The sequence below is a fragment of the Lactuca serriola genome, chromosome 4 (assembly GCF_051521515.1).
Source record: "Lactuca serriola cultivar US96UC23 chromosome 4, Lser_US96UC23_V15, whole genome shotgun sequence".
NCBI lineage: Eukaryota > Viridiplantae > Streptophyta > Magnoliopsida > Asterales > Asteraceae > Lactuca > Lactuca serriola.
The window spans coordinates 253,741,653-253,768,046 of NC_136411.1; the positions used below are offsets into that span (position 1 = coordinate 253,741,653).

The 26,394-nt window shown below is 38.4% G+C and overlaps 1 protein-coding gene across 2 annotated transcripts; it reads right to left on the reverse strand.

Annotated features, from left to right (window-relative positions):
* Window positions 1–21,262: 21,262 nt before the first annotated feature.
* On the reverse strand, window positions 21,263–25,621 carry LOC145096930 (putative carbohydrate esterase At4g34215). 2 transcript variants are annotated; one of them, XM_079034318.1, is made up of 2 exons: window positions 24,979–25,620; window positions 21,263–21,613 (listed from the first exon to the last, which is right to left on the reverse strand). In XM_079034318.1, exons 1-2 carry the CDS (start codon window positions 25,558–25,560, stop codon window positions 21,329–21,331), a joined length of 867 nt encoding a protein of 288 aa, XP_078890444.1. In that variant the 5' UTR covers window positions 25,561–25,620; the 3' UTR covers window positions 21,263–21,328. The 2 variants fall into 2 exon arrangements, with proteins under 2 accessions (XP_078890444.1, XP_078890446.1); XM_079034320.1 differs by having other exon boundaries at window positions 21,488–21,617; window positions 24,979–25,621.
* Between the last annotated feature and the right edge of the window lie 773 nt (window positions 25,622–26,394).

Here is a 26,394-nt window from a genome sequence, read left to right on the forward strand (position 1 = left end):
TGGTTACACAACATCTGTGTTTATGATCTTAGCTTCGTGCCACTACGAGCTGAGTGAAACCCAAAATTCAACACCAACGAATTGACGGTGACCAATTAACTTGATCAAGTATTCACCAATGAATTGACGAATGTACCTTCATGAAAACTCCATTTTTTTGCGTGATTCCAATGAAATTGTTACACACCATAACATTTCTTCCCATGGGATCCAGTTTTAAATTTTTATCTGAGATTTCATATTAATCCAAGCCACTACAAAATCAACTCAAACCTACTTGTTCAACAGACTACACTGGTCTCACAAGTACTTTGTTCACATTCGTTCTTATATCAAGAATTGCATTGTTGAATCAAAGCGAAACCACCATTAATTAGCCTAATTAAAAGAAGCCTTTCAACATTTCTTAATAAATGTTTGATCGTAATTCAACGGGATTCCACACTAACACTTTGAGGTCTTTCTTGACCTTGAAGGAAGAGATTCGTGCCCGGGATCATCAGTTTCGTGTCATTATTGACATCACAGATTATCCTAAAAAGAGTTGCTTTACTTCTTTATTTTTTTTTACACTCTTTGCACGAAAATCCAAGATTTTCCAAAATTCCGTTACTAATTATTTTACAGGTTGGATATTTACTGGATGGTTACAAATGAAGTTGTGGTCAAAAATTAGCCTCGTGGATCATTAATTGGAAACAGCCGCTTAAAAGGGGATAAGACAAAAGGTTGCTGACGCGGCGGGAGTTAAAAGGATAGAAATTCAAACGACGGTAAAAAGGAGGGCGCGTGAATTTGAAACGGCCGCGCTTTTTCTGACACCTGAGGACGCGTGTGCAATGTCGAAGCGTCATATCTCTGAAGTTACAGGCGCGTGTGGAAATGGAAACAATTTCTTTCTCTGAACCGGCGCTTACTGGGCGGCGTGATCCTAGGAATCTGACACTCTCTCTCCTACGTGATCATCGCACGTCCCAACTGTCACCAATCAGTCACTCCAAAAACACCCGTTTCGTATTTCCATAAGAGATTTGAAACGATCTTTCTCTCTCCTATCACCTACTATAAAAACCCATCAACACCACCTTTTACCTCTTTACTGCCCCCATAATTCCCAAAGCAAAATTACTCCCAAAACACTCTCCCATTCTTCTTCTTCTCCACACCTGCAACAATGGCGGAATCTTCATCTGTTCATGCCACTTCTCAGATTCTTCAAATCAGACCTCAACAATGCCTCGTCATTGATCTGAACCCACTGGCCTATGATCCCTACATGTCGCCGGTTATAGAATGCCTCAAGTACTCCCAGCTTGCTCCGGCATTGTCCAGAATTGAAACGGTGCCACTGGTGGCTCTATCTCAGGTCTATGCGACGGCCTACTACGACAAGGGCGTCGACCGGGTATTCTTTGAAGTGGGAGATCACAAGACTTCCATTTCTCGCCCCCGTTTCTGCATGTTGTTAGGGTTTGCTGCTGACCCATCGCGTGTTAACCCGGAGACGATTCCGGTTGGTATGCTCTACAGCATGTTCTACAACATGGGCTACACGGAAGTTCTCACCTCCGTCGCCAGATTCAAGAAGTCATGCCTACCGCCCCAGTGGAATGTGTTATTTACAGTTCTCTTCAAGGGACTGTCAGAGAGGAGCTCAGGATCTGACGGTGCAAGTCGTCTTTTTCTTTCCATCATGTACGGAGTGTACAATGGGATAAACCTGGATTATGGGTTTGTCCTCTGGCAACAGCTGCTTCAGAGCCTCTCTTCTACTTCTCGACACTCCGAGGTGTCGCTGGCCCGGTTCTGGATCTTGATCACAAGATGGGCTATGGACAGGTTTGATGTCCCAACTGCTGACGGTGCACCGATGTCTTCTATTGGTACCTTTCATACCAAGAAGATCATCGTCTCGGATGCATCAAAATTCTCCTTCATTGGCTCCATCCCGGAGACCATGTATGGAAGTGTGCCTTCAGACAGCAGTATGATCAAGGCGATCAAGGAGTTAGGGCCATCTGGTCCGAGGGAACTGACACCGGACATGCTGCGCTCGATTCACGATGCCGACAAACCGGTGGCCAGGGGTAAGAAGGCAGACAAGGGGAAGAAACCATCCAAAGCCCCAAAACCTTCTCCAAAGAAGCGTAAACAACAGAAACCTGCTTCATCCCCACAACCAAAAAGGAGGAAGACCCAACTGAAACGAAAGTTCCTCATACCCTCCTCTTCAAGCGAATCCGAAGGTGGGAGTTCGGACTCTGAGGGCTCACAAGGAGACGAATCTCCTCAGCGAGGTCACACACCCCCTCGGTCCCCAACCCCGGAGATGGAACTTCACCAATCCCCAGTTCCTTCCCCTCCACCCACAATACCTATTTCCATTCCCACCATAAACCCTACTATACCACCAACCTCATTCCCTATACCCCCACCCATATTCACCACATCAACCGAAACACCACCCGTAACCGAACCTCCACACACCGAAACTCATATACCACCACCACCTGAAACTAACCCCCCACCCACTCAACCTGAACCAACCAAACCCATAACACCCCCAGCTTCACCACCACCTCAATCTCTAGAAGACGCCTCCGATGGCGATGATCAATACCTTGGTGGTGATCACATGAACTTTGATTCGGTCTACTATAGTCCGTTTCAAGTTCAGAGTGATGAGGAGGATGATGCTCCAGTGACAAAGAAGCATCTCCGCGAGCTGAACGAGAAGGTTGATCAACTTCTCGCCTCCTCTTCCAACCAGCAGTCATCCTTATCTGAAGCTGCCCTTCAGAAGATCGTTGACGCCTTCTCCCGGGCTCAACATGATTCAATGGCCTCAGCAACTGCTGCGATAGACGCCTCCACTCGAGCCTGTGAGGCAGCGACCAAAAAAGTCGGTAAACTATTCTCCGACGCTTCTGCCCTGCTAAACTCTCTGTAGGAAAGCGCCAATGCCACAAAGACAACTCTGGAACCGATTGTTCAGCAATTGGCCAAGTTTGTCTCGACGGAGTTGACTTCGTTCGCTACCCTCCGACAAAATATAAGCGACGACAACTCGGCACTCCGTGCCTCCATCGATGCCCGCTTGGCAAAGCTACAAGAGGATCTTGCGGCTGAAAATTCACTGATGGACGTCCTGGCGAGTAAGACTACCGCCCTTAAGGTCAAGAGCACCCAACTTTCCAACTCCCAGCAACAACTGGAAGCTCTTCGATCCGAGAGGGAGGTCATAAAGACGTGTGTTTCGGATGTCCACGCCGCTCTCTCAAACATCCTAGAAGCACACGACCCCATCCTTAATCATTCGGTGAGGCGCACCCTCGCTGAAAAGCTCTCCCCGGCCATGGCCCTCTTAAGCAAAATTGAAGGCCTTCCGAGTTTCGTGTCCATTCCGAAACAAGGGGGAGATGAGAAGAAAGGATCGAAACCACCTCCGTCCTCCAAAAGCTACTCACACAACCGAACCACCCCCAACTGGTCATGCATCGGGTTCGGGTGTGAAGAACAAGGGTAAACACATAGCAGAGGATGAAGATGAAGATGAAGATGAAGACAAGGAGACTATTGCGGACATGTTAAAGAGAAAGAACAGTCGCAATACTGATGACGATGTCAGTCGTGTGGCGCGTGAGGCTGAAGAAGCCGAACGAAAGCAAAAAGAAGCCCACGATCTCCTTGAGAGCTGAAAGTTGCTCTTCCCTGCCTGGACCAGGGATCGTTTGATAAAAGAGGCCATAGAGACTCCAAGCATACTATGGCTCGAGCCGGTGATATCGTTCGACTGCAACAACACCATCGATTCGCAGTTCGATATGCCACTGACTCGAAAGGCGTTCATCTTCCACGCCTTCTCTAATATTTCTGAAGTCCCGCATCCGAACGATGAGCTTGACAGGGAGCTCATTGACTTCTACCTGGAGGCCGCTCGCCCTCAATTCCTTACATGGAGCGCCCAGAAGATTGTCAATGTTCGGGTGATGAAGCCTTTTGCCGTGGGGAGATTTACAAACGTCAAGTTCAAGCTTATCCGAGGATCTGCAAGAACTGCTAACATGATCTCTCTGGCGGATCTGCCCAATCTGAACCCTCATGATTGGATAGTCTTGTACAATATCCTGCTGACAAACGAAGCCGAATATGGTCCCATCTTAGACCATGTCAAAAGGATGCTGGCATGCTATATCATGGAGGTGGCCCTAATGGATCAGGAGGTTGCCACAGTTTTTAAGAAGAAACCGAAAGCCAAGCCTGTGGGATCGGCCAGTGATCTTAATCAAATGCAAATGGGCAAGATAGATTCGAGGCGAAACTCTGTGATGTTCACTAGAGCCGAAGGACAAAAATGTCTCTTCGCTTTAGCTGACAAACATCTTTACACTACAACTTGCTTGGAGCACATCTTATTCATCATCAAGCAGTGTAAAGACAATTCGGCTGATGATATCAAGTACTTTAATGATATGATCAATTGGTACATCCGGTTTAGACAGACCATCCTTTCCATAACCAAGTGTCTGTTTAGTACCGTGAAGAAGAAGGTACCAGCTTCAGCCGCCGGCCCAAGTAGAAAGTGAAGGTCTCGCTCCAAATTGACGCAAAGGGGGAGATTGTTGGGCTGAAAAGAGTTTTGATGTTGCGTCTTTTGGGCTCGTTAGATTAGCCTTGTATTCTCCGGTTTGGGCCTGTCCAACCGAGAGCCTTTTATGTATAGTATTTAAGTTAATGCTTGCATGCATATTAGGAAGGGATTCATAAGATTCTAGAGATTATCGACATAGCGATTCATCCAGAGTATAACATTTTTCTTTAATCGTTCTTGTAATCTTCCAATCCTTTACAGTTGATGTTCTTAATCGAGCTCTTCTAAGGATTTTATTTAATCATTCGACACGATTGATTCAAGCTGTTTTGTTCTTATTATTGCGTTTTTACTGTTTTAAATTCATATACTTGTTCAAGATCTAATCGATCTTCTTAGATTAAAAGTTGTTTTAATCCCATCAGAAATTACGGCCCTAATGACCATATCCCCATGAGTTTACGGCCGTAAACTCATGGGTGGTGCTCTTGGGTGCTAAATGGTCTTACAACTCTTGTGGGGTAATGTTAGGCTTGGTTTTAAGGCATTGGAAGGGGACTTGAACAACATAAGGAACATTTGAGGAGTTTACGGCAGTAAACTAGGAGTTTACGGCCGTAAACTCTCATGTACCCTTTCTTATTGTGTTTTGGTTGTCCTAGGTCAACTATAAGAGTTTCTAGTCCAAAGTACAAGCTATAGGATGAAGTTAGGGCACCATTTGACCATGTTATAGGAGTTTACGGCCCAGGAACCTCTCCTTGGGGGGTTTACGGCCGTGAACTCCTAAGGGAGTAGTTTTATTGATGATTAAGGTCCCTAACACACTTGTGGTTGCTTCTAGACTTTATTCCAAGCCTTAGGAGATGTTTAAGGGGCATCTTAACACTTAAAATGGTGTTTACGGCCGAAGAAAAGGGGTTTACGGTCCAAGCATCTTCTTGGGCCGTAAACTCATGTTTACCCCTTAAATGATGAGTTTATGGCGTTCCTAGTCCATTCAAATAAGTCATTAAGTCATTTCCAAGCTCCAAAAGTGATTTGGGAGGGTTTTGGGGCTCAAAAACCCCTTTTATGTGTGTTTGCGGCCCAAGAATGTTCTAGGGCCGTAAACACATGATGTTGGTCCTATTCCATGATTTGAACACGAATTTGAAGGCTAAGGATGCTAATCTATGAGTTAGGGTAGTTACCTTAACGATTTGAGGCTTGAATTGGATGATTTTGGACCAAGGACTTGGTTTTGAGGAGAGAGAGTAGAGAGAGAGTGAAAAAGGATTCAAATGAGGTCCTTTGAACTTTATATATGGTTCGAGTTTGGGACACGGTGGAATTCTACCCGATACCAACGTTAAACGGGGCTTTTGGTCGCACCCGATAAAGTTGTCGTAACCCGATGTGGTCAAAACCAAAAATTCTTCAATTAAAAATTTGGAATGTTTTCATGAGTGTCTAAGGGGTTTGGACACTTACGAGATAAATATCTAAATATCAATTTAGATAACTTAACCCAAAACGAAATCGGAACAATTCGCAAAAGACGAGTTTTTATGGACAGAATGGGTTACGGCAATGGAATAAACTTCGGGGCCAGTATCTTTTTATGACTTTTGTCACCCTTAGTTAAGAGTAAAGTTTAGTTATCCATTTGTTACACAGTTTAGTTAAGAGTAGTTATGTTATCCCAGGAAAAACCCTTATTTTCCTAAATGTCGTGGTTGGTTATCGATCCGGAATGAAGTGCACAACTATCAACCATACTTAATGTGTTTGTGTAAAGTTTCCTGAAAGTTTGTTATCCTTGAAAAGTACATTAGTCTTAACACGTATATAAAACTAATAAGTAAGTAGAAAAGTTTTCATAATCTTGATTGTGAGTTCCATAACCATACTACATACTAGATAAGGCTCGGAACGGGGCCAGTATCTTTTTATGACTTTTGTCACCCTTGAACCTTTCGGTTCGGTAGTAGCTAGCAGCTAGGTGCGGGGTAGTCTATCCCGTATAGATCTATACACTCAAGTCACGCTCTCCCTCCAGGAGATTCTGGTTACAGGGGTAGTCCTCCACTTTCGTATCTAGGGGAAGTGTTACAAAGGACGTGTCTCCAATCTTAAGATTAATGAATTTTAAAAGTTGTCCTATACTCTCGAATATAGGGGGGGTATTACCAAGAAGATTTAAAAGTAAAAAAAAAAAACAGAAAAGTCTGTTTATTAGTCCTTCACTCTCGTATCTAGGGGGAGTGTTATCAAGGACGCGTCTAAGTTCTAAATTTAATGTCATTAGTCCTTCACTCTCGTATCTAGGGGGAGTGTTATCAAGGATGGGTCTAAAGTTCTAAGCTAATGCTTTTAACAATAATAATGATGGAAAATCATTTGTGAAAATAAAATATAACATTTTATAACGGAATTCACAAACGGTTTGAAAACTACTCTACAAGTTAAAACGGTTGGTTAATACGGATTTCAATGTTAAAAGCATATGAAATATGAAACATTTCAAATGAAATAATAAGTTTGAGTACTAGATTTCCTTGTACTTTTGCTTGTATTCCCCCTGAAAACATTGAAAAACACGGAAAAAGGTGTAGGGGTATGAACTCACCAATCGAGGAATGTGTCGGTTTGGATGCTAAACGTCAGTTCGGGGCCTTAAAACGCGCGAGGTTCCTATGTAATATGAAGAGATACACATTTGTATCTAATTAGACCCTGAACCACTAATCAAATATGAATAAACACTTCGAGACGCGAAAACACTTCATTACAAGTGTTTGGAGTGACCCGGGTGGCATCTACGGACGTATAGGGCATAGATATAGAGTTTACTCTTCAAGAGAAAACTGTTAATGGAAATTACGGCCCTAATGACCATATCCCCATGAGTTTACGGCCGTAAACTCATGGGTGGTGCTCTTGGGTGCTAAATGGTCTTACAACTCTTGTGGGGTAATGTTAGGCTTGGTTTTAAGGCATTGGAAGGGGACTTGAACAACATAAGGACCATTTGAGGAGTTTATGGCAGTAAACTAGGAGTTTACGGCTGTAAACTCTCATGTACCCTTTCTTATTGTGTTTTGGTTGTCCTAGGTCAACTATAAGAGTTTCTAGTCCAAAGTACAAGCTATAGGATGAAGTTAGGGCACCATTTGACCATGTTATAGGAGTTTACGGCCCAGGAACCTTTCCTTGGGGGGTTTACGGCCGTGAACTCCTAAGGGAGTAGTTTTATTGATGATTAAGGTCCCTAACACACTTGTGGTTGCTTCTAGACTTTATTCCAAGCCTTAGGAGATGTTTAAGGGGCATCTTAACACTTAAAATGGTGTTTACGGCCGAAGAAAAGGGGTTTACGGTCCAAGCATCTTCTTGGGCCGTAAACTCATGTTTACCCCTTAAATGATGAGTTTATGGCGTTCCTAGTCCATTCAAATAAGTCATTAAGTCATTTCCAAGCGCCAAAAGTGATTTGGGAGGGTTTTGGGGCTCAAAAACCCCTTTTATGTGTGTTTGCAGCCCTAGACTATTCTATGGCCGTAAACACATGATGTTGCTCCTATTCCATGATTTGAACACGAATTTGTGGCTAAGGATGCTAATCTATGAGTTAGGGTAGTTACCTTAACGATTTGAGGCTTGAATTGGATGATTTTGGACCAAGGACTTGGTTTTGAGGAGAGAGAGTAGAGAGAGAGTGAAAAAGGATTCAAATGAGGTCCTTTGAACTTTATATATGGTTCGAGTTTGGGACACGGTGGAATTCTACCCGATACCAACGTTAAACGGGGCTTTTGGTCGCACCCGATAAAGTTGTCGTAACCCGATGTGGTCAAAACCAAAAATTCTTCAATTAAAAATTTGGAATGTTTTCATGAGTGTCTAAGGGGTTTGGACACTTACGAGATAAATATCTAAATATCAATTTAGATAACTTAACCCAAAACGAAATCGGAACAATTCGCAAAAGACGAGTTTTTATGGACAGAATGGGTTACGGCAATGGAATAAACTTCGGGGCCAGTATCTTTTTATGACTTTTGTCACCCTTAGTTAAGAGTAAAGTTTAGTTATCCATTTGTTACACAGTTTAGTTAAGAGTAGTTATGTTATCCCAGGAAAAACCCTTATTTTCCTAAATGTCGTGGTTGGTTATCGATCCGGAATGAAGTGCACAACTATCAACCATACTTAATGTGTTTGTGTAAAGTTTCCTGAAAGTTTGTTATCCTTGAAAAGTACATTAGTCTTAACACGTATATAAAACTAATAAGTAAGTAGAAAAGTTTTCATAATCTTGATTGTGAGTTCCATAACCATACTACATACTAGATAAGGCTCGGAACGGGGCCAGTATCTTTTTATGACTTTTGTCACCCTTGAACCTTTCGGTTCGGTAGTAGCTAGCAGCTAGGTGCGGGGTAGTCTATCCCGTATAGATCTATACACTCAAGTCACGCTCTCCCTCCAGGAGATTCTGGTTACAGGGGTAGTCCTCCACTTTCGTATCTAGGGGAAGTGTTACAAAGGACGTGTCTCCAATCTTAAGATTAATGAATTTTAAAAGTTGTCCTATACTCTCGAATATAGGGGGGGTATTACCAAGAAGATTTAAAAGTAAAAAAAAAAAAACAGAAAAGTCTGTTTATTAGTCCTTCACTCTCGTATCTAGGGGGAGTGTTATCAAGGACGCGTCTAAGTTCTAAATTTAATGTCATTAGTCCTTCACTCTCGTATCTAGGGGGAGTGTTATCAAGGATGGGTCTAAAGTTCTAAGCTAATGCTTTTAACAATAATAATGATGGAAAATCATTTGTGAAAATAAAATATAACATTTTATAACGGAATTCACAAACGGTTTGAAAACTACTCTACAAGTTAAAACGGTTGGTTAATACGGATTTCAATGTTAAAAGCATATGAAATATGAAACATTTCAAATGAAATAATAAGTTTGAGTACTAGATTTCCTTGTACTTTTGCTTGTATTCCCCCTGAAAACATTGAAAAACACGGAAAAAGGTGTAGGGGTATGAACTCACCAATCGAGGAATGTGTCGGTTTGGATGCTAAACGTCAGTTCGGGGCCTTAAAACGCGCGAGGTTCCTATGTAATATGAAGAGATACACATTTGTATCTAATTAGACCCTGAACCACTAATCAAATATGAATAAACACTTCGAGACGCGAAAACACTTCATTACAAGTGTTTGGAGTGACCCGGGTGGCATCTACGGACGTATAGGGCATAGATATAGAGTTTACTCTTCAAGAGAAAACTGTTAATGGAAATTACGGCCCTAATGACCATATCCCCATGAGTTTACGGCCGTAAACTCATGGGTGGTGCTCTTGGGTGCTAAATGGTCTTACAACTCTTGTGGGGTAATGTTAGGCTTGGTTTTAAGGCATTGGAAGGGGACTTGAACAACATAAGGACCATTTGAGGAGTTTATGGCAGTAAACTAGGAGTTTACGGCTGTAAACTCTCATGTACCCTTTCTTATTGTGTTTTGGTTGTCCTAGGTCAACTATAAGAGTTTCTAGTCCAAAGTACAAGCTATAGGATGAAGTTAGGGCACCATTTGACCATGTTATAGGAGTTTACGGCCCAGGAACCTTTCCTTGGGGGGTTTACGGCCGTGAACTCCTAAGGGAGTAGTTTTATTGATGATTAAGGTCCCTAACACACTTGTGGTTGCTTCTAGACTTTATTCCAAGCCTTAGGAGATGTTTAAGGGGCATCTTAACACTTAAAATGGTGTTTACGGCCGAAGAAAAGGGGTTTACGGTCCAAGCATCTTCTTGGGCCGTAAACTCATGTTTACCCCTTAAATGATGAGTTTATGGCGTTCCTAGTCCATTCAAATAAGTCATTAAGTCATTTCCAAGCGCCAAAAGTGATTTGGGAGGGTTTTGGGGCTCAAAAACCCCTTTTATGTGTGTTTGCAGCCCTAGACTATTCTATGGCCGTAAACACATGATGTTGCTCCTATTCCATGATTTGAACACGAATTTGTGGCTAAGGATGCTAATCTATGAGTTAGGGTAGTTACCTTAACGATTTGAGGCTTGAATTGGATGATTTTGGACCAAGGACTTGGTTTTGAGGAGAGATAGTAGAGAGAGAGTGAAAAAGGATTCAAATGAGGTCCTTTGAACTTTATATATGGTTCGAGTTTGGGACACGGTGGAATTCTACCCGATACCAACGTTAAACGGGGCTTTTGGTCGCACCCGATAAAGTTGTTGTAACCCGATGTGGTCAAAACTAAAAATTCTTCAATTAAAAATTTGGAATGTTTTCATGAGTGTCTAAGGGGTTTGGACACTTACGAGATAAATATCTAAATATCAATTTAGATAACTTAACCCAAAACGAAATCGGAACAATTCGCAAAAGACGAGTTTTTATGGACAGAATGGGTTACGGCAATGGAATAAACTTCGGGGCCAGTATCTTTTTTATGACTTTTGTCACCCTTAGTTAAGAGTAAAGTTTAGTTATCCATTTGTTACACAGTTTAGTTAAGAGTAGTTATGTTATCCCAGGAAAAACCCTTATTTTCCTAAATGTCGTGGTTGGTTATCGATCCGGAATGAAGTGCACAAGTATCAACCATACTTAATGTGTTTGTGTAAAGTTTCCTGAAAGTTTGTTATCCTTGAAAAGTACATTAGTCTTAACACGTATATAAAACTAATAAGTAAGTAGAAAAGTTTTCATAATCTTGATTGTGAGTTCCATAACCATACTACATACTAGATAAGGCTCGGAACGGGGCCAGTATCTTTTTATGACTTTTGTCACCCTTGAACCTTTCGGTTCGGTAGTAGCTAGCAGCTAGGTGCGGGGTAGTCTATCCCGTATAGATCTATACACTCAAGTCACGCTCTCCCTCCAGGAGATTCTGGTTACAGGGGTAGTCCTCCACTTTCGTATCTAGGGGAAGTGTTACAAAGGACGTGTCTCCAATCTTAAGATTAATGAATTTTAAAAGTTGTCCTATACTCTCGAATATAGGGGGAGTATTACCAAGAACATTTAAAAGTAAAAAAAAAAAACAGAAAAGTCTGTTTATTAGTCCTTCACTCTCGTATCTAGGGGGAGTGTTATCAAGGACGCGTCTAAGTTCTAAATTTAATGTCATTAGTCCTTCACTCTCGTATCTAGGGGGAGTGTTATCAAGGATGGGTCTAAAGTTCTAAGCTAATGCTTTTAACAATAATAATGATGGAAAATCATTTGTGAAAATAAAATATAACATTTTATAACGGAATTCACAAACGGTTTGAAAACTACTCTACAAGTTAAAACGGTTGGTTAATACGGATTTCAATGTTAAAAGCATATGAAATATGAAACATTTCAAATGAAATAATAAGTTTGAGTACTAGATTTCCTTGTACTTTTGCTTGTATTCCCCCTGAAAACATTGAAAAACACGGAAAAAGGTGTAGGGGTATGAACTCACCAATCGAGGAATGTGTCGGTTTGGATGCTAAACGTCAGTTCGGGGCCTTAAAACGCGCGAGGTTCCTATGTAATATGAAGAGATACACATTTGTATCTAATTAGACCCTGAACCACTAATCAAATATGAATAAACACTTCGAGACGCGAAAACACTTCATTACAAGTGTTTGGAGTGACCCGGGTGGCATCTACGGACGTATAGGGCATAGATATAGAGTTTACTCTTCAAGAGTAAACTGTTAATGGAAATTACGGCCCTAATGACCATATCCCCATGAGTTTACGGCCGTAAAATCATGGGTGGTGCTCTTGGGTGCTAAATGGTCTTACAACTCTTGTGGGGTAATGTTAGGCTTGGTTTTAAGGCATTGGAAGGGGACTTGAACAACATAAGGACCATTTGAGGAGTTTATGGCAGTAAACTAGGAGTTTACGGCCGTAAACTCTCATGTACCCTTTCTTATTGTGTTTTGGTTGTCCTAGGTCAACTATAAGAGTTTCTAGTCCAAAGTACAAGCTATAGGATGAAGTTAGGGCACCATTTGACCATGTTATAGGAGTTTACGGCCCAGGAACCTCTCCTTGGGGGGTTTACGGCCGTGAACTCCTAAGGGAGTAGTTTTATTGATGATTAAGGTCCCTAACACACTTGTGGTTGCTTCTAGACTTTATTCCAAGCCTTAGGAGATGTTTAAGGGGCATCTTAACACTTAAAATGGTGTTTACGGCCGAAGCAAAGGGGTTTACGGTCCAAGCATGTTCTTGGGCGTAAACTCATGTTTACCCCTTAAATGATGAGTTTATGGCGTTCCTAGTCCATTCAAATAAGTCATTAAGTCATTTCCAAGCTCCAAAAGTGATTTGGGAGGGTTTTGGGGCTCAAAAACCCCTTTTATGTGTGTTTGCAGCCCTAGACTATTGTATGGCCGTAAACACATGATGTTGGTCCTATTCCATGATTTGAACACGAATTTGAAGGCTAAGGATGCTAATGTATGAGTTAGGGTAGTTACCTTAACGATTTGAGGCTTGAATTGGATGATTTTTGACCAAGGACTTGGTTTTGAGGAGAGATAGTAGAGAGAGAGTGAAAAAGGATTCAAATGAGGTCCTTTGAACTTTATATATGGTTCGAGTTTGGGACACGGTGGAATTCTACCCGATACCAACGTTAAACGGGGCTTTTGGTCGCACCCGATAAAGTTGTCGTAACCCGATGTGGTCAAAACTTAAAATTTTTCAATTAAAAATTTGGAATGTTTTCATGAGTTTCTAAGGGGTTTGGACACTTACAAGATAAATATCTAAATATCAATTTAGATAACTTAACCCAAAACGAAATCAGAACAATTCGCAAAAGACGAGTTTTTATGGACATAATGGGTTACGGCGATGGAATAAACTTGGGGTTGTCACAAGGTGTCAAGTGAAGACTTGAACACACACGCGGATCCTATTTAACATATAATGATACATAAATGAATATAATTAGTGTTTAAAACAAGTAATTATTGAATTGGGACCACCTTAGGGACTAGTAAACACTTATATTGAAGTGTTACAACCATATATGATTGTATGAAGGGGGTAAATGGCTTTACAAAGGAGTGTATGGTCAAAATACACAATATATGTGTGTGTGCGGCCAGGTGTGCGGCCAAGGAGTGTGTGTGCGGCCGTACACATAGTGTTCTTGGTATAAGATGTTACCTTTTATGAAGATCCTCAAGGATATTTGGATGATACTTGAGAGGATTTTTGGGTCCTAGCTTTGTAGAAGTGTAGAAAGTGTTCCAAATAGCTAAGTGTTCTATATATAGGGCGAGTGTGCGGTTGGGATGGGTGTGTGGCCGCACACTCTTGTGTGCGGCCGCACACACCTTGTGTTGGTGTGATTGGCTCAAATGCAAGGCGATACACCCAACATACTTATCCCACGACTCCTACCCTGCTTATACTAGGTTTTAAACACTCTATTTGACTCCAAATAGTGCTAGAAAATAGCAAAAACGAGTTTAACTTTGATAAGAAATGAAGAATGTAAGCTAGAAATTTTCGGGTTGTCACAAAATATAATACTAAAAATGACGTCAAGATTTGCCGAATGAGTCTAAACGAAAGTTGTAGAGTATAATCTCACCTACGCGTGGATATAAAGAACGTCGAAAACGGAGTTTGTACGTGAAAGTTACGAATTTTTGAATTTTGGAAATTTGGAGTACGCCCATCGTACTCATGTTCACGGTCCGAGATTGGCCACGTCGCCTATTCCTCGCAATCAACACGTATCATGCAGGTCCAACACATCCGGAGCCACGTATCAGGGTACGCCCAGCATACTCGGTGTACACCCAACGTACTAAACCGCAAAGCATTACGCCCCGCGTATTGGAGTGTACGCCCAACAAAGAAGCTATCAGGGTTTTACGCCCCGCGTACATGAGAATTATGCCCATCGTAATTCGTGCTTCAGCCCCTATAAATAGTGAGTAAGACCTCCAGGTTTTTGTTTACAAACCCTACTTTCTCTTACTCTAAAACCCTTCTTTAGCCTACTTTTAACCCCCCGAAATCCCGATATCATCCCCGACACCAAAGCAAGTCCCGACGCCTTGAAGCCCCGAGGAAATAATATTTTCAAGTTGAAACTCTGCCCGCACAAGGTCCAATTTTCAAACTAAAATTCCCGGTTTTGTCATAGAAAGTCATATTTAGAGGTGAAGTGCTACCCAAATTATCATTTTATCAATCGATTATTTCATGGTGAGTTCAATATAGAGACAATTGTATGTTATGTGTTATATAATCAATGTACTTTCTTGTGTTGTATCAGATTTATGCCTTTCGCCATGAGAGCATGACTCGTATAACTTCTGGTATTGGCTTTGAGCCTTTGGCCATGTAGAGCATGACTCATATAACTTCTGGTATTGGTATGGGGCTATGTAGGGCTGAAATCCTGTATATGCTAGCAAAATGATAATCTGAAACTTTATTTTCTATGGTATTTGGGCTGAAGCTTTATGGATGTATATCAAGTATGGAAATTATTATGTCTCATTTATTTTAAATCATCGAATCAGATTGTTGGTTGATATGGAAAGCCTGTCATATGATACACATATGTCTTTGTTGTTCTTTGTCCCTCTTTGCTTCTGTCATATTGATATGTATATGACACAACGTTATATTGTAACTGTTACTGAACTCACTAAGCGTCACCCGCTTATCCCTCTCAATGTTTAAACTATTGCAGGTGATAAGCATCCAGTATAGTCATGTAATGGTAGAAGATGTAGAATAGATAATATTATAGATTTTGTATTTAGTGTTTAATTTCCTGGGAAGTTATGTAATAAATATATAAAATTTTGTAAAAATCTTAATAGTTGGTTTGTATCCAGACTTTGTAAATTATTTTATGAATATGCATGTAGCATGTTTTGAAGTAATATGATGTAGTTTTATCGAAAGAGGTTTCATTAAGTCTTCATTCTTCTTTTATACTTACGCCCTCAATGAAAGCCCATGCTTTCATTAAATGATAATCATGACTTACAAGTAAGGTGTTATGTGTAAGAGAAGTCAAAGAAAGTAATCTGCCATACCTCCATAGATATGAACAATTTACAAGAGAGAAAAAAGAGATAAAAAGTGTTAAACACTTCATCTCATTATTATAATGTACATGTAATAAACTATTGAACTTCTATAACTCTAGAAAGTTGTACACAACTTATTTAATCATACCATGTAATATAAATAACTAGTTATACTCTCTTTTATTATTATTTTCATACAACAATAATTCCATAATTAAATACAAGCCTTGATCATATTTATTAGTAATCAAATTCTAATATTCAATAACTAGTTATTCGCTATAAGGTTTGATCCTATAAGATCATATTATTATTAAATATCATTCTATAATGACTCTTGGACATAAAGATCTTTTAGATCGTTATAGCTAACCGTTTGTTGATATTTTTCTTTTATGTTTTGCTAAACTTGGTAGAGAAGCATGTGGTTGGTAGTGCTCGGATCGTCGTTGTAATAATTTATGATAACTACTTTTATCAAGCTATTTAAAATAATGTACAATAGATGATTTTATAAATGTTAAAAGATAAAATTTTGGATGTACCATGTGTTAAAAAGTCGGATGTTTTAGTATTAAGCCTTGTATATACCTTCAACAAGATGAAATAATGTCCAAATTTCTTTGGTAGCACATTTAGGCATGGTATTGTAGCAAAGATATCATGCTACATAATTTTTGAGGAAGCACACTTTATGTTGTTAATAACATGAAAGCATCCTAAATTTTTTTCATATCACAAGGAAATCAAGTCATTTGGATCATCTTTTTTTAGAGCACTCATGGTACACCAACCAATGTCAAACCAACTTTTAATTATAAAAAAGTGAATATTATATATATATATATATATATATATATATATATATATATATATATAGAGAGAGAGAGAGAGAGAAAGAAAGATCTTTAACCTCAAAAATCATTATGAATGATATTTGTTAATCACATATTATCATATAGGGTCACACTTTATACCAAGTTACTACTAATTGATTGTTTATTAGAATAATTTTGATTATTAATAAATATCAAGACTTGTATTTATATTGGAAAAACATTAATTTATGAAAACAATATTTTACCAACATATTAAGAATTATTGTTTCTAGGAAATAATAACAAAAAAAGAACAAAAACTAGTTATATTCATAACGTATGAATATAAATGTTGTGTACAACATTTTGGACACTTTGAGTAACCATTAAGTTGCAAGGTAACTACTACTTATATGTTAGAGTGAATCACACTCCATATCATTTACTTTTTTCACTTGAAAGTCGTAACTTTCATGAGAGCGAAATGGATTGAGTGTGGTCTTTGTTTCTTCCACTCCATACTTGTAAAAAAGAACCATAATTTCATTTAATACTTTCCTTGACTTTATACATAAGTTTATGTATAAATATAGTGCATTACTAGTAAGACATGTTGGCTCTTTTTCTTTCTTCTTGGCTTCCATCTTTTGAGAATTGCAAGCCTCTCTCCATCTATTCTTTCTTGCCTTTTGGTGCTAGATTTGAAGGTTCATAAGTTGCTTCTCCTTATGGATTATTTGGTATAAGTCTCAATGTCTTAAGAACAACTTAATACAGGTGAAGAATAGCATCTTGAAGTAGTTTACTCTTGCTTGGAGGATATTTTTGGAGAAGCTCTACTTAGAGTATTTTTCCATCTCCATCAACTTTCAACCTCCCGAGAGGACTCAAAGTCTTCAAAGGTTGTAACAATGTTTTCCTTCTATGGTTGTTAATCTTTCCATGTCTTGCAAAATGATAATTGGTGGGTTATAAAGAGTTTTAAGTTTATTCATAATTTTGAAGCTTCCATTGTCGTTTTATCGTTTTAGAAAATCGATTTTGAATGAAACCCAACACGCACGCACGCACACACACACACACACACACACACACATATATATATATATATATATATATACACACACACACACATAACATTATTTGATATGCTAAAACGCAAGAAATAAATATGAAATAATGTTAAACGATTTCATATGAGCAGTCTATGTTATGTGGAAAGGTGAACTAGAACACTCTCAATTTTTTAGTTGTGTCAAGACTTAAACCATTGGTTTTTTGAACGGATAAATATGTATACATAAAAAATGACTCGAGCAAGAAGCTAAGAAAAAACAGAAATTACATCAAAGTATTTAAAATTAGGTTTTGAAGCCATAAATTTCAATCAATATGGAACTTATGTTTCCTACAAACAACCCAACAAAAAGAAGTAGCGGCAGCATCATTAATAACCTATTTGTTTGGTCTAGATCTTTCAAAGACACTTATTTATGAAGTTTGATAAGGTCCATAAGGTTGTAGAAATAACCGCATCAAACAATAATTTATGGGTCACTAAGAGATGGGAAGAAGAAAATGATCCAAGTCAAACACCAAAGCAAAAGAAGAGTAACTAACATCCCACCATTTTTTGAGTTTAGAAATCATGTCCTTTGCCACTTTACAATGAAGGAACACATGATTAACTTCTTTAGCATCATCACCACATATCGGTCAAAAGGAACACGAAACATCAATATCTCGGGCTATAAGGTTATCTTTAGTTAGCAGTCGGTTTAATAAGAGACACCAATGGAAAATGTAAACCATGATTGGAAGAAACTTATTCAAACTAGTAGGTCTCGAGCCATGCAAAAGCATATAATCATCTATATAGAGACGAGATGTCACACCCCCAAATTGGAACGATGTAAACATTCGGGGGCGGAGGACGTCATATACAGTATCACAACAATGCATAATAGTAATCAAAGTACAACAACCATGTATTGAAAAAGTATAAGTTTTTACATATGTTTTCAAGTCATTGTATACATAACACCAAAAAGTTAGAAGACATGAGTCAATGAAGTTCCGTCTTCTCAAAAATCCATGCATGTACCTGTCTACTTATTCACTGAGAATACAAGTAGTTTTTTTTTTAAAAAAAGTGTCAACATTTTAAGTAGGTGAGTTCATAAGCATGTTTGTAGCTAAAATATGTTTTTTTGTTCCTTGATAATGTAAACATGTTTTTCCTAAAAAATCCTATATTTTCTGTTGTAGTATGTTGTAAGAAAAACGTGTAAATGTTAATGTACTCTAAAGTAGTAAAATGTAGTTTAGTTCACATAAAACCATGAAGAGTATGTTTTCTCTATACTGAAATAGTATTCCGTACGTGTACTTGTAAAATACTGTATTATAGTTTTATTATTAAATAAAATCATGTGAAGTTGTTTACTTATTCAAACACTAGTCATTTTGTTCAATACCAAATTGTGAGTTATTATAACCATGCTTGATGACCTAAGATGGCCTGAATACAACGTTCTTCAGGCGTTGCAATCGGTACGACATTTGGCACCACATGTCTGCCGACCTAGTTGTTGCAAGCAGCTCTGGTGCGGGATTGTCAGTCTCGTATAGATTTATGCACAAGTGTCATGCTCTCCCTCAAGGAGACTCTGTTTATAATTTCAGGACTTGGTTGGTACTTAGATAAGTACTTGAAGCGTGTCTTACAAATGCTATATTGATGATTACGCTTAGAATAATGAAAAGTTACTTTGTAATGCACAAGCTATAAGTATGTTTCATAAACTATATTTAATATAGTTTATATGTTTCTTTTCTGTAATGTACTATGAATATGTAAAGTAATGCATAAAGTCCATAAACTATACCCGTTATAGTTAATATGTTTGTTGTTCTGTTTGTAAATCTGAACCTTGTACGCAATTTGTATGTTTCATAAACTATACCTATTATAGTTTATATGTTTATATTTTACTGTAATGAAAATCTTTGTCAATTTTGTAAAATCTGTAATACGGTTGTTCCTTGAAATTGTTTATATTCAAATGGTACTAAAAACAGTTTGCAAAAATGATGTTTTTGTTTAACAAGTTTTGAAAATCATTTTATACTTATATAAATATAATATTTATATAATTGTGATTAAATAGACATTCGAATAAATAATTCTACCACAACCCCTCAAACAAACAAGGAACATGAAATGGAGTTAAATTACATATTCTAAATCTGTTTAATCCTAATTACATTACATTATATATATATATATATATATATATATATATATATATATATATATATATATATATATACAGTGAAAAATCATGAAAATGTAGGGGTATGGACTCACCTCGTGTGGGAGTTCCTGGTTGGTTTCAATGTGGTTGCAATGATTCCCAGTATAGAATACATGTGATTAACCGTATCCTGATTATATTTTACACTTAATTGTATTCATAAATTAGATAACTAATAATTTAACATGATAATACCATTAGATTCTATAAACTACTTACAAGTAGTGAAGAGATTCCTGGGTATTGATGTGAATGTTCAAATGAAGTTTGAAAGTTTGAAGGTTAACTGCTTGCAGATACGAAGAACTTTGGTAAGTGTTTTGAGAGCATATGAGGGAAATACGTTTACTGTATGTGACAAATGATTTCATTTGTTCCTTAAATATGAAGTAATTTCATTAGGCAGTGAAGGTAAGGTTTACGGTGCAAACACATTGGGAAGTTAACCTTGGATAAGATTATGAAGATATTTGATGAGGGTTTACGGTTATACACTTCCAAAATGAAGTGTTTACGGCATAGACATCAAATGGTGAAGGGTTTACGGCCTTATGGTCATTCTAGGAGCATGTTCACTATCAAAGGTGATTCTAGAAGCATGTTTACGGCCAAAGGGTTTCTTGAATGGGGTGTTCAAGACCAAGAGATCACATGGGAAAGAGTTCACGGTTAGAATTTCATTTCAAGATGTGTTCACGGTTGCTTTTTCATTCTTAAAAGGTTCATGGTTGCTTTTAAACTCCAACCGTGAACACCTTTTTGCTTATTACTTTGGACCATAAACTCATGTTCTAGATGATTTTGAACCATAAACTCATTGTTCTAGATGTTCTTGGACTATAAACTATTGTGGTGTGTTATTTTGTGCTTTAAACTTTAGCACCTTAACTTATCTTGACTTGTATATTGAGTTATAAGTGTATAGTTTTCAGTACAAGTGTTTATAACTTATAAATATGTATGATTAACAAGGCCTATATAATTATTTACATTAACATATACAAGTATGTATTCTTGGTATCCAAAGTTCTTAGTTGTTATAATGTTAATTCATTTGTACATGATTGAAACTTAGACTTTTATTTGAATCGATTTAATTTACATGGACTTGAAATAACAAGTTATTACACGAGGGTCTCTATCTGTAAAATCGCCCCCAAATTCCACACCCACCAATCCCGAGACTTTAATCAAACTCGTGAGTAGGATTAACTCAACCCCTCCTATTGGTTTGTGTTATTGCACATATAAGCCACCATGATTTTATTGTAGGTGGCAAAAAAAATATGTTAACACGATCGCATGGAAGATGTACTTGCGCTTTTGGCATTAAGATATCGTGACTTATAATAAAATAAAGAAAAGATATTTCATAAAAAGAGTATTGAATTTTTAGTATTAAATTACTAATTTGTGCATTAGAATTAAAATTATTCATTCAAAACTCAAACAATTAGAAAAATATGCTACTCTCACTAAATGAAAAATGAGTTATGCTATCTTGATGATGTGTTTAATGTCAAAATAAATTTGAATAAATAAAAAATAGAAAACAAAAATATATATATATAAAATTTGGAGGCGTTCTTGAAGCTTGACTTATGATAGGGGAAGGGTGGTCTCGAGGGAAGGCTTGGGCTAACATTTCCCCTAACGTTACTTGAGATGTTGTGGTAAGATGCAACCGATCAGGTTCAAGTCTCAAGCCCATTGCATCAACAGTTCGTAAATTCACGAGCCACGTTCCTAACTGAGCCTCTCTTACCCTTTCTATGTATGGCCCTGCACCGGAGGCCAATGCCACCTGTCTTGCAACAAAATAAAACATAAAGTAGATATCAAATTAAATCGGACCCATGACATCAATTATGGATTAGGTCCAATTTAAATTATTAATATGAGAACTCTTGTCTAGGATTAGTTTTTAATATCTAGCTACTTATAAGATTTAATTACATATGTGTACTCGGTTCAAGAAATTTTCAATAGTTATAAGATTTAATTACACATGTGTACTCGGTTAAAGACAATTCCAATAGTTATAAGATTTAATTACACATATGTACTCGCATATGTACTCGGCTAAAGACAATTCCAGTAGTTATAATATTTATTTACACATGTGTACTCGATTAAGATAATTCCAATAGTTATAAGACAATTTTGATAGTATAATTGAATACGATTTTGAATGTTTGCAATCTCACCATAATTCGTATCTCATTTGCATTCATCTCCACTTGGAACTCTCATTGCTTTAAACTATGACACTGTTTTTCTATCTTAGTCTTTTTTTTTCTATCATCATTTGGTGGTGGTGATGGTATTGATGACAAAGAGGTTAGACGATTTCAGGGGTCAGGTTTTCATTATGATTAAGGCTTAGATTTTCATTTTAGTTTAAAGTGATTATGATAGTGGTGATGGTGATGTTGGTAATGATGGTGATTGTTGAATGTTGATGCTGGTAATGGGGTGATGTGGTGGAGATGGTTGTGGTTGTGGTTTCGAGTGGCAACAATGGTAATGGCGGTGATGGTAGTTGTGATGGGTGGTTGGTGGTTGGATTTCCAAAGAAAGGTAGTGGTGGGTAGGGATGTTATTTGGGTCGGAACCGGACAAAACCGGCCCGAACCCGAATAACCCAAAGACCGAATAAGGGTAATTGCATGAACCAAAAACCGGACCGGTTAACCAATACAGGTTCGGTTCGAATATTAATCGGTTCGGTTTAGTTATTATCTGAATAACATGTATAAGATGATTAAGGACCAATATAACTAAAAAGAACCAAATAAATCGTATTATGATTATAAACATTGCATTTTTTATGACTTTTGTAGCTTATGATTTCATAACAAATCTTGTAAAGAATACAAATTTGTTAATTAAAAATAATGCAAAGTATACATAATTTTTTTAAAGGTGCAAAAAAAAGTTAGATTTTGTGTAGTAAGAATGTAAACATGAATTAATTATTCTTGAGATATAAGAATGTAAAATCCAAACACCAAAAATATTGAGATATAGTTATGAAGTTACATACTAAACAATAAACATTAAACACCCAATAATCCATAAATAACTATATAAGTTAAACATTAAAACTCTTATATGGATAACCCTCGCGACTAACGAGGAAAAGTAATCAGGATTAAAATTAAGACAAAATTGCAAAAATGGTCCCTGTGGTATGCATTTTTTTGGGGTTTTAGTCTAAACCACGACTTTTTTGGATTGATGGTCCTTTTGCGCTACTTTCCTTGCACTTTTGGTCCCCCGGAAAACTAAAAAGACTAAAATGCCCTTCTAATACATTTTTTATGGTTTTTTCTATTTAATTTAAAGTTTTATTAATAAAAATTATGGGCCCACCTCTATCTCTCTCTCTCTCTATCTCTCTCTCTCTCCCCCTCTCTCCCTCTCTCTCTCTCGTCTTCCTCAATCTATCTCCCAGTTTTATTTCTTCCTTTTCTTATTCATTTTTATGGTAAAAACACCACCGGGGGTGGATGCATTTCCGGTGACCATCAAGAATAACACCTCCACCGGTGAGCCAAGGGGCTGCCATCGCCACAACCAACACCTCCCTCGCCACCAACTGTCGCCATCAGTACCTCCACTGGCGAGCCAAGGGGCTGCCATCGCCACCACCAACACCTCCCTCGCCACTAGTTGTCGCCTTCACTGATGCTTCCTTCTTCTCGGATCAACAGAGGATCGAAGACCTCCATTCTCTTTTACGTTTTGCTGCCAATCACAACAGAAAGGGACTGAAGGCTCCGGGATAGCCTTCTGCGGGCACCTCTCCTCGTGAATGTGTAACCACCACAGATGAACCACCACAGGACAAAGTTTCTTTGCCGCCCTCATGTTTATTTTCTGCTTTCGTTCAAGTTCTTTCTTCTCCGATCAGACAAGGACCGAAGAAACCCACTCCCAATCCTCCTCCTCATCCCTTTTCTGCGGACGATCACCACCCACAAACATCCCCCTGAATCTGTTGTTGTTTCTAATCGGGTCCCTCTTTTCGATCAGACAAAGGAAGAGGACCGAAGTCCTTATTCCTCAAACGTGTGTTGCTAACCGATTGGATCAGAAGAAGAAAGAAGATGCTGAAGTGGAAAAGGGTTTTTGGGTTTAATGTTTGGTAGCCTCGTGATTTTGTAGGATGCTGCTCCATCTCGGGTGTAGCTTCTTGACAACAATCAAGAAGAGGACGAAGTGAGGAATTGAAGAGGTTGGTCAATTGCAAAGAGGGAGAAGGCATCTCTAGTTCCGGTCTGCAATTGATTTGGAATGAAAGGAACTTGATTGAAATAAGGGAAGAAGGAATGGAATTCAAAAACCCGAGTGGATCGATCATTATTCACAGGAAGAGAGGGAGGGCCGCCATGGTGGTCTCCTAGTTAGAGTGGAAACAACAGCTTCGACTATTTGTTGTTGCTTCTTTTTTTGTTAGCAGATGAGAAACAAGAGAGAGAGAGAGAGAGAGAGAGAGCGAGAGAGAGAGAGAGAGAGAGAGTGTGGACATGTGGGCCCAATTTTATATTTAATAATAATAATAATTTTAAAAAGTGAAAGAAAAATGAAAATTAAATTCATTAAGGGTATAATAGTCTTTTTAGTTTGGACAGGGACCAAAAGTGCAAGGAAACTAGCTCAAAAGGACCACCAATCCAAAAAAGTCGTGGTTTGGACTAAAACCCCAAAAAAATGCATACCACAGGGACCATTTTTGCATTTTTGTCTAAAATTAAATGACTTTTCAATTCCGAATCGAGTATTTAGAACCAATTAAGCTCTTATTGGGTAACCCGAACCAAATAAATCGAGAACCAAAACATAATATAGATACCTGAAAACCAAATCAAATTCCTTATTTGAACCTAATTCGGTTCGATTCCAAATTTTCATCCCTTGTGGTGAGTGGTCCTTTTATTTAAAAACTAAAATAAAAATAAAGGGGGCGGAGAAAAAGCGAAATACAAGGGCAATTTCTTCATTCAAGGGCATTTAACATATGCACATGCAATTTTTTTAGAAACCATAACAAAAACCCATGTAAAAATTTAAAAAGCAGGACTAAAACTACATATGGATGTAAAACATAGGGACCAAAACTGTAATTTATTTTCTGCTACTCGAATAATTGAATCACTAGCTGACCTGAATTATTGGAAGGGCAGGCAAAACGAGATCATGACGCACGTGATCGAAGAACCTCTCCAATCTCCGCTGGTACAACTCAGCATCTTCTCGATTCACAGTGTCACTCTCTCCTTGATACCACAGCAACCCTTTAATGGCGCCTCCGCCTGCTACCGCCGCCTCCGCTCGCCGGATCAGCTGGTTGTAAAGCTGCCCACCGCGTGCCCACTCGGAAATATTGGTTCCACCGACAGCACAAGGAACCAAGCCCACCGTTCCAATACTCGAATCCTGCCGTAACAACGAGTTAGCAAAAGCCATCCCCGGACCAACGCCGCATGCTCTGAAATAATCAATGTCACGGTGGAGAGGCTCGGTGGCCGGTTGCCAGTTGAGATCAGCGCTCAGGCGGAGAATTGCAGGATTCGGGGAAGATTGGGGAGGAACGTAACCGTCCCATTTGTCGTTTACTACGCCGCCTCGTCCTGCCATGTTGCTCTGACCGGCGAGGAGGAAAATGGCCTTGCCAGCATCGGCATTCACGAGGGTAATGGCGGAGGAGATCGACAGATATGCGTACACGAAAAGTGAAGGGAGCATGGTAGTTGAAGTGGGTGTGGGGTATCGTAAATTAGCATCTTTTAATCCCTCTAGAAAGCAAGGAATCAATTATTACAGAGTTTATTTATTATTATAAATAGCCATTTCACAACCTAATATATGGCTCCTACTTTGGAGGCTTTTAATGATATTAATTAACTAGGTTTTAAATGGTGAATTATGACCTAGACAAAATGTGTAATAATGTGATATGCTATTTCCTATGTTACCGACACATCTATGTACTTAAGTTGGGGTGTGGCCACGACATGGCATTGAAAATGCTTAGATGGACTCGATGAACACTGTCCTTCGATCTTAAGCCAATTCGGCGACCAACTTCCTAGCTCTTCTTTCTCTTTGACTTGTTAGACTAATCGTTCAATTACTACCATTTTGGATTTTACTTTTTTCTGTCCAAAACTCTATAAATACTAAACCTTAAACACAATCATGGGGCTTAAAGGAGGGCAAATTGGGCAGCTGCACAGGGCCTAATTTTTTTTATTATATATTTTTATTTAAAAATATAAAATTATAATAAAGATAAGGGCCATTTTTTCTTGTTCGTCCTAGGCCTTTAAGAATATTTTATTTTTTAGGACCGGCCCTGAACACAATTTTATACAACATCAGTACTTTCTTATTTCTTTCACTCTAAAAATATAAAGAAAATGACTTATGTGGGTAATTAACTATTGTTTTTATATTCATTTGGTCACATTCTTTCTTTTTTTTTTTTTTTATTTGATTTACCATTCAACTTGTTGTTGGTGTTCACAGAAATCATTGAAACCGGCTATTGAAGGTTTCCGACAATTTCTTATCTCCGGC

Coding starts and splice junctions, on each gene's coding strand:
- LOC145096930 (XM_079034318.1), bottom strand. CDS start 25,560: ATGCTCCCTTCACTTTTCGTGTACGCATATCTGTCGATCTCCTCCGCC. Junction 21,614..24,978: donor CTGCCCTTCCAATAATTCAG/GTCAGCTAGTGA, acceptor GTTGCAAGACAG/GTGGCATTGGCCTCCGGTGC.